This window comes from Hibiscus syriacus, unplaced genomic scaffold (genome assembly GCF_006381635.1).
Source record: "Hibiscus syriacus cultivar Baekdansim isolate YM2019G1 unplaced genomic scaffold, ASM638163v2 tig00000340_pilon, whole genome shotgun sequence".
Lineage (NCBI taxonomy): Eukaryota > Viridiplantae > Streptophyta > Magnoliopsida > Malvales > Malvaceae > Hibiscus > Hibiscus syriacus.
This window is the reverse complement of record NW_024061783.1, coordinates 13,285,919-13,295,280: the sequence shown is the minus strand read 5'-3', so window position 1 is coordinate 13,295,280 and position 9,362 is coordinate 13,285,919. Positions and strand designations below refer to the sequence as shown.

General features: G+C 37.6%; 1 protein-coding gene across 1 annotated transcript; it reads right to left on the bottom strand.

The window, feature by feature from the left end:
* Positions 1–1,156: 1,156 nt before the first annotated feature.
* LOC120204606 (peroxidase P7-like) lies at positions 1,157–2,586 on the bottom strand. Its single transcript, XM_039204670.1, has 4 exons — positions 2,342–2,586; positions 2,003–2,194; positions 1,746–1,911; positions 1,157–1,600 (listed from the first exon to the last, which is right to left on the bottom strand). Exons 1-4 carry the CDS (start codon positions 2,558–2,560, stop codon positions 1,209–1,211), a joined length of 969 nt encoding a protein of 322 aa, XP_039060601.1. The 5' UTR covers positions 2,561–2,586; the 3' UTR covers positions 1,157–1,208.
* Positions 2,587–9,362: the final 6,776 nt, after the last annotated feature.

The window sequence follows — 9,362 nt, the reverse complement described above, 5'->3', positions numbered from 1 at the left end:
CGATTAATTTTTTAACCGCGATGTATCAAAACGAAACAAAAGGTAAAATTTAGGTATGATTTTAAAACAAATGAAAATTTAGGTACTAAAATGAAAAATATTGATGGTTTAGGTACTAAATGTGTAGTTTATCCTAAAAGAAAAATATAAGTTAACCTATTTAGTTGTTGGTTTAATTACATTTTTCATTTATTTTCTCAAAATAGAAAAATTGTGTTCCTGTAGAAAGAAAATTTTACGCAGCAAGAAGAATATGCAAATTCATGCATGCCACGTCACAGAGAGTGGACATATTTGGAGAAAAAAATAAGTCATGTTAAATAATTTGGTAAAATGTACGTGAATTTATAGTGAAATATAGAGAAAATAGAATTGGTGAAATTATAGAGGGACTAAATCGACAAAGAGAAATGTACGTGAATTTCTAGTGAAATTTAACCTAATAAATAAATAAAATCATATACTAAATATAAAATAAATATATAACTTTAACAATGCAGTGGATATGGTGGGTTCATTCTGCCTTGATCCAATTTTTATTTATTAAATATAAAAAATAAAATTTAAAGAACGTTCTCAATAATAAAAGGTGTCATATCAATTTAAGTGATTTGAGCTCAAGCATGTTGTTTATGTAATTTGTGCGAGTTTATTCAAACAAGAAATATGACGAAATTTGAATCTATTAAATGTACTCAATAGATAATATTGTTCTTTATAGATAATTTGAATTTAAATAATTATATCTGTAGTGTGTATTTGTCAGTTTATTGTAGTTTACATTATAAAAAATGATATGACTAACTTTTTTTTATTAAATAAAACATGGTGCTTATAAGTGGTAATATCTGTTCTAAAGACTTTAAATTATTTGACAACTAACGTTAAAATATTTTGCAATATTTGATGCTCAAATTTGAGAGTCCTAAAAATAATAATTATTCTTTTAACTAATGAGGTAACTTAGTTCATACATGATGTGACTAACTTGAAAGAGAGATAAATGGGAATAATTCTATTTCTATTACTTTTTTTCATCACAATGTCTTAGCAACAAGACCTAAGCCATTGAACAATTATGGAAACAATTAAACACAAAAACACTCGAAATATATATCATAATCTTAACTGACAAACAAAACTCCCACTTCTTTTATTTTCTTTTAGTTCCCATAGGCAAAACCACATCAAGAACCCCGCCCATGTAATTAGTTCACCCTTCTGCAGTTCTTCCTGATCTCTCCGCTTGATCCCGTGAGGGGACTAATGTCTCCCATCTTGATCATTGCAGAAACGAAATCCGAATTGAAGGAGCTTGGGTTGTTACCGTAACTACGCACGATCGAATCCGTGGATCCGCCGTTGAACAACTGTTGATCGGAGTGGAGAAGCCCCCTGTTATTGACTAGATTCTTGAAGTAATTGTTGTCGAAAGACGTTGGAGTTTGGATGTCAAGTGGTGCCAAATTGTTGTCCCCTGAGCCGGTTGCTCTCGGGCAGTTTCTTTGCCTTGTCTGAGCAAAGGAAGCGTCAATGTTGCGCTCGTTGTATATACGAGCCCTGAATGAAGTGCACCTTGCTTGTCCAATTGTGTGTGACCCTGCACACTTGACACCATTAGGATATTGATTATGCCATAAGGAAATCTGTGGAAGGTATTTACGACCGGTCGTTTCCACTGCATTTATGCTCGATTTATGCTAACAGTTCAAACATAAAGTGTAGTTGTAGGAGAGAGGACAAACCGGATAAAGCAACCAAGTCCCTTGTGGAAAGTCTGAGAGCATTGAACCTGGAAATGAGCTGGTTCAAATTCGATGTCGGCGGAGGAATGCCGTTATTAGCCGCGGACTGGCTAGCAGTTCGAGCATCTCTTCTTCCAAGTTTCACATTCCAGGTTGGTCCTCCCAACTACAAATCACAAACAGGGTATTCTTCCCAATTACTTGCTTATTTGAAGCTTTAAGTAAGATGCTTAAATGTGCGTATGTTGAGGACTTACAATTTCAACAGAGTCTCTAGCAGCTATAGCCAAGATATCCGCACAAGAAACTACACCAGGGCAAACATTCTCAACTGCTGACTTGATGCTGTCGACGACGTCAAATCCACGAGCCGAGTTACGATTCGCGTTAGCGTTTTTCTCTCCGGTGAAAGACGATGTGTCGTCAAGTAGCACTGATCCGTCACATCCCTATCATGAGAGTAAAATTAAAATCACGATAAATCAAGGTATATATCTAATAGTCACCTACCAGTGCATCCGTATGAAAATGACAACCAAGTAAAATCCATTAGGTTAAAATAGAGGGATTGGAAGAAGAAGAAGAAGAAGAATTACATTGACAAAGCAATCATGGAAGAACAATCGAACAAGAGAAGCACCCATACGAGCCTCTTTGTTAACAGCAGAGCTGACTGTGGATTTGACAGTGGAAAGCAAGTTTGGGCATGATTTTGAGTAAAAATTGGTTGAAAGTTGAGCATTGCTGCTTCCCAATACAACCACAAGGAGAAGCAATATCAAACACAGCTTGGAATAGCAACAAGCATAAGCCATTTTAGTAGTAAGAATTGGAATTTTGTGATGGGTTTTGGCTTGGGAACAAACTGTGCCAAACCCCATTGCTTTATATACACAAAATTCTCTCCATCTTCATTCAAAGCTGGCGCTGTTGGCAGGTTACCTAACACGTAGACTCTTCAAATCTGCATGCAAAATTTACTCTGACGTTCTCAAAAGATAGAAATTAAAATATTGATGATTATAATTCTGAAAAAGCATAAAGATTAGAACGCGTATTTGTTTGAAAACATCAACACACTCGGTAACGACTTGGTAAAGTGTTTTCACATCAATTCTTGAACAAAAGTACGGCGGTGACGGTGGTGAAACTTGGTGAAATAATTTAGAAGGCTAACTTATTATTATTTTTTTTAAATAGAGGTTTAAATTAATATTTTTATATATTTTTTTAAAACTTAGGGTCTATTTACAATTTTTAAAATTTTGAGATGCTTAATGAGAATTTTTAAAAAATTATGGTAGGGATTTAGTTAAGAACATTAAAAAATTTAAAATTTAATTTGATTTCTAAAAATTTTGAGAGAAATTATTATTTTTTTAAATTAAGAGTCAAAAATAAACTTTTTAATTTTTTTAAGAGACCATAATTTCCTCTAGTCCAGTTTGTGTTCCGCCCATAAGTGGTTGTGTTCGTAGCTAAAGTTTCAAACTAGTTTAATCACGTTTATTATATTACTTTTCTAGTACTATTTCCTCTATGATAATTTTTGTGTTAAATTCGAGCTTTAATTTGAGTGATGGATGAATTAATTAGTTAAAATAATTGAGTACGTTCGATTACGTATAAATTTAATTGGACGAGGACATTACCTAGTTCTAATGTTAATACATGTATGATACTATGATCTGATCAATAGGTTATGTTCTTTGCGTAAACAAATTTAATCGTATGGATATGATACCATTATGGTAATATGTTTGTATAAGTCCGTATATAAACAAACTGTTGCTTTGATTCTAGCTATGTTTTTTAAGGTTTAATATTAAAAAAATATATATTCAAATTATATCGTTTTTCTTAAAATTGTACTTAAATTTGTTTTTCAATCAATCTAGGTACTTAATGTTACAAACGTTATCACTTTCGGTGAGCTATCATAATGGCCTTTAAAAAATTCCGTTTAGTGACACATGTCACGTTATTATAATTTTGGGAATTTTTTAAAAAAATTAAAATATTATTATATTAAAAAATCCAAAAAAAATCAAATCTTAAAAAAATCTCAAAACTTTGAATATTCTAACTTCAATCCATATAACCACGCTGACTGCCACCCATTTTTGCCGACGTTGTCGTCGACCAAACCTACCTTTGATTGCGCCTCATGACGACCAACCACCCGACTAACAGTCACTGGATAACCCCAATCGCGATTTAAATCCACAAACGTGACAAGAAAAATCGCGATAATTCACAACTCCACAAGACCCGTCAGCGCAAGAGACAATACGGAAGTTGACGGCCGAAAGGGAGAAGACAATGGCATCGGCACCGATGATAGTCGTGGTCGAAAAGGGATGTAACAACCCGGAAAAATTTAGAATAATATTAAATTGAAATTGGAGGTTAATTGTGAAAATTGGTAAATTATGAGGACTAAATTGAAAGCTTTGAAAATTTGAAGTCCATTTTAGAAGTTGAAGAAAATTCAATGACCAAGCCCTGAGTTATACCTTTGAGTGTCGGCAGGTTTTTCTTTTAAAGGAAATGAATTGGTATCTGCGTGAAAACACATAAAACCAATTCAGAAATTCCCTTTCCCCTACACCAGTTTCCAACCTTGATTCCGACGCCGTCCGAATTCTGATCGTCGTTTTGAAACCACCGTTGTGTTCATCATCGAGCGAGGAACAAACCATTCAAATTAATTGAAGCGAAACGCTGCCAAACGTCAGGAATTTCCAGTCAAAGTCTCGACGTTTTATTTAGCTTGATCGCCGGGAAAATCTCAAATTCATCGCCGATCGTTGCTCCGTTTACGACACATCCTGCAGCATCGTGTTCCTTGTGCCGTTTCGAGTCCGCCGGTGTCAACCTTGGTCTACGTCGACGGCGGCGCGTGAGGAGGTAGAGCAGTCAAAGTTTCGGCCAATTTAAAATCGAGCTCTCCGCCGTTCAAAAATTAGAACTGATCGTTGTAAGTATCTCGAAATCGCTCAAAATAATTTGTAGAAATTTTTCTGTGATTTTTAGAGCCCCGGAGGACGTCTCACGCGCCACATACGCCGCCGTAGGGAGAGTGAGCAACTGGAAAACCGGTTTGACCGGTTTTGAACCAGTTTTGACCGGTCTGACCCGACCCGACCGTTGACCCGACCAGACCGTTGACCGTTGACCGTTTACTTTCTTTGACCAGAACCTTAAATGGCTTTGACCGACCCTTAAACGACCGTAAATATTTTCCGAGTATACCTATACTGATAGTTTTCGACGTCCCGAATCCGTTTCCGAAGTCCGTTTCACCAAATTCGAACCCGAAGGCCTCCAAATCGACGGTCAAATTGGTTGACTTTGATTTTGACCAATAATTTAAATTTTTGAAAAGACATACTTTATGTTTTTCGACGTCCTGATTCCAATTCCGCAATCCGTTTGGCCAAATTCAAACCCGAAATCCTCCAAATTGATAGTCAAACCCTGAAAATGCTTATATACTTAAGAATTTAGCTTTGAACAATTAAGTAAGATTTGAGGCTGATAAATTATTATTGTTTGAAGGTACAAGAGACTCTCCGGATCGTTCGACAGCTCAACCCAGCTCTTCTAGATCAATTAAACCACGTGTGCCAGTATTCACCCGTAAGACCCGTAAATTTTATGATTTTAGAGATTTATTTATGTTACCCATAAGTAATATAGTGTTATTATAAAATAGGTTCGAAAACTGTAGCAGAGCGTGGTGAAACCAGCAATCAGTAGATCTACTATTTGAACCTATTATCGATGTGTGTTCCCTAATTATTACTGAACTATTTTATTGGTTTTAATATGAGGTACACTGAGTTCTTTGGTTACTGTTTTATTGATGCACCAATTTAATGTGATGATTTATGGAACTTGTGTCACGGTGCAATTGAACTTTTGGATTGAATTACAATAGTATAGCTATGATCACGCTAATAAACAGAATGGGCCTAATGTGACTCTTAGGGCCCCAAGATACATTAGATTGTCTTCCCTTGCTGTGTGCTTAGGGTAAGCTATATGGACTTGGACTTACGGGCTTAAGGATACAAGCTCTAAAGCTTATCCTTAGGTTGGCTTTCTTTTTGTTGTGTGCTTAGAGTAAGCTAAATGGAAAGTAGTTTTGGAAATTACTGATGGTGTACAAGAAAAGAGTTTAAACTATGATTTTCAAAAGTTAAACTCTTTTATGAATTTATGAGATTTACTGGACTATGATTTGTTTAATGTACCTATTGTTATTTTAAGGTAATATTGGGACACACTGAGCCTAGCTCACCTTTCGAAAATGTTTTTCCCCCTTTCAGATACTGTTGGTTAGATACATCGGTTCGAGCACTTGGAGGATCAACATATCTCTTGAAGTATATCTGATTGTAATGTTTTATCTTGCTAGTTGACTTTATTTTGGTGACATGGACCTTATTTTAAAGTATCGTATTTTAGGATGATGACACTTTTGCTATTACTGTTTGGTTTATTGTGATTTTGATTTTGAAGACCTGTTTTAAATTAATTTATTACTTATTGGTATTATATTTACAAGTTGGGTTTTGATGGTATAATTTATTTTATGACATTTATAATGTGATTTTACATTGATTGAATAATGGTTTCAGAAAATGTCTTTAAGAATCATAATGTGATCCACTAGACTTAGTCGAAACGCATAGGCCGGGTCTAGGGGGTTACATACATTGGTATTAGAGCTTTTGGTTTTTAAACCGCAGACTGTGTATGAGTCCACATTGAAAATACGGTTTTTGAAATATTTTACAAAACAAGTTACTAAGGCCATGTCACAAGTTATTAAGATTTTAACTGTGTTCGAGACTCCAAGTGCTTGTCTAACCCTAAGTTTTATCTCCTGTAGTAAACTCGAGATCCACCAAAAAATGAGTGCTAGACGTGGTCGTCGAACTAGCCGTGGACGAGGTCGAGTGGCTAGATTTGCAGACCCGATCGATGAGATACGAGTAGATCCCCCACCTCCGATAGGTGATCCTGCTCATACGACCCCAACGAATCTGCCTCCTACCGCTGGTATTGGCATGACTACACCGATCATAGGAGCGACCGATATTGAGTCAGAGTCTACCGGAGTTGCTTTGGATGAGAATTTTGGTAGACAATTTCTGCAGTTGATATAGGGAGCAGTCAGAGCTACTGGTGTTGTATCAGAGGTTCCTATTTCGCAGACTTTGATTGCCAATGGAGTTAGAAATTTTGGGGGACAGATTGGTGGAGCTCCTACTGAAGCTAAGGATTGGCTCCAGGATACAGAGAGACGCATGGATCAGTTGGGTTTAGACTCAACTAAGAGATATCAGGGTGTTGTGGCGATGTTAGATGGTAATGCCTACACTTGGTGGGAGTCAGTGACCAGTAGTGTTCCTACCGATCGTTTGACCTAGAATTTCTTTAAGGATCGCTTTCGGAGTCGTTTTCTGGGAGAGCGCTACTTAGCTCAGAGACGTCAGCAGTTTCAAGACCTGGTTCAGGGAGACATGACTGTTTCTGAGTATGAGATCGAGTTCTTGAAGTTGCTAAAGTATGGATTCAGTATGGTACCTACTGAGAGAGATCGATGCGTAAATTTGCCCTTGGACTCAGATACGAGCTGCGTAGGCAAGTTGTAACCCATCAGGATGAGATATTTGATGTGCTGGTGGGCAGAGCCAAAGATTCTGAAGAGGTGGAGGTTTTAGCTTCTGGTAGAGAGTGTGTTGAACAGGAACGATCTAAGAAATTTTCAAGCCCGATGGAGTCATCAGCACAGTTCGGGAAAAGGACTCGTACTTCAGTCCCTCAGAGAAACAATACATGTTTCAGGCCTGCAGCATCCTCACCGTTAGTTAGCAGTCGAGGCGGTTCCTCGTCATATTATCATGGGTTCCTCTGTGAGTTTTGTGGTAACAACACACAGGAGAGTGTCGTAAGAAGATGAGTCTTTGCTATCAGTGTGGATCTAGTGGTCATTTTCAGAGGGATTGTCCTCAGCTAGCTTCGTTTGAGCAGACCGCTACCCAGACTCCTGTGCGTTCTCAGACTATAGTACATACCCCAATTAGAGATCGTAGTCAAGTAAAGACTCGAGGATCAACATCCAGGACAGACAGTAGAGCCCGACCTCAGCAAAATAGAGGCCAATAGTTTCTGAGGCTAGAAAACCAGCTTTGGTTTATGCCACTAGATGTTAGGATGACAGAGATGAGCTTGAGGTTATTACAGGTACATTTACTATATATTCCATTCCATACTTTGCATTACTGGACAATGGCTCCACTCACTCCTATGTATCGAGCTCGGTATCTCGAAACCTTCAGATTTCGATCGAGAACACTGAAAATAATGTTACGGTTACGAGTCCAGTAGGACAGGCGATATTAGTGAATAAATTATTTCGGCGTTGTCCTCTGGAGGTTAAGGGAGAAATTTTTCTCGCTGATCTTATGGAGCTTCCTTTAGAGGAGTTTGATATAATTCTTGGGATGGATTGGTTGACTAAATACAAGGTAAATCTGGATTGCGAGTACAAGAGAGCTACTCTGAAAACTTCTGATGGTCGGACTGTTGTGTTAATTGGTGAACGTCGTGGCTATCTCTCCAATATAGTTTCAGCGATGGAAATTGATCGTATGATGCGGAAGGGATATGAGACTTTCATTGCTTGTATTTTGAACACCAAAGGTGCATTGTCCACGATCGAGGAGATTCATATAGTTAGCGAGTTTCCTGATGTTTTTCCAGAGAAGTTGCCTGGGTTACCTCCTGATAGAGAGGTATAGTTCGAGATTAAGACTTATCCGGGATCTGCACCTATTTCTATGGCACCTTATCGCATGGCTCCAAAAGAACTTAAGGAGTTGAAGGTCCAATTGCAAGAATTATTCGATCGAGGATTTATCCGACATAGTACCTCACCCTGGGGAGCTCCAGTTCTGTTCGTGAAAAAGAAGGATGGGTCGCTAAGATTATGTATTGACTATCGGAAATTGAATAAGATGACGGTCAAGAATAAATATCCACTACCCAGGATTGATGACTTATTTGATCAATTGCGAGGAGCTACTGTATTCTCTAAGATTGATCTTCATTCGAGGTATTATCAATTGAAAGTTAAAGGATCTGATGTTGCAAAGAGGGTCATTCGCACTAGATATGGTCATTATGAATTCTTAGTGATGCCTTTTGGTTTGACGAACGCTCCTGCAGCTTTCATGGATTTGATGAATCAGGTGTTCCGACCATATTTGGATCAATTTGTGGTGGTCTTCATTGATGATATTATGATCTATTCTCGTACTGAGGCAGAGCATGATGAGCATTTGAAGATCGTTCTGCGAACTTTGAGAGAGCATCGTCTTTATGCCAAACTAAGCAAGTGTGAGTTTTGGCTTCAAGAAGTGTCGTTTCTTGGGCATATTATTTCAGGGCGAGGTATTCAGATTGATCCAAGCAAGATTGAAGCTATTGTGAATTGAAAACGACCCAAGAATATCTCTAAGATTCGCAGTTTCTTGGGCTTGGCTGGTTATTATCGACGTTTTGTTGAGGGCTTTTCGATCATTGCTTCTCCTTTGACATAGT

Excerpts from the sequence above, each read along its gene's own strand:
- LOC120204606 (XM_039204670.1), bottom strand. The coding sequence starts at position 2,560 with ATGGCTTATGCTTGTTGCTATTCCAAGCTGTGTTTGATATTGCTTCTC. Across the intron at positions 2,195-2,341 it reads TCCATGATTGCTTTGTCAAT|GGATGTGACGGATCAGTGCT; the intron begins GTAATTCTTCTT and ends CTCTCATGATAG. Across the intron at positions 1,912-2,002 it reads CTAGAGACTCTGTTGAAATT|TTGGGAGGACCAACCTGGAA; the intron begins GTAAGTCCTCAA and ends TGTGATTTGTAG.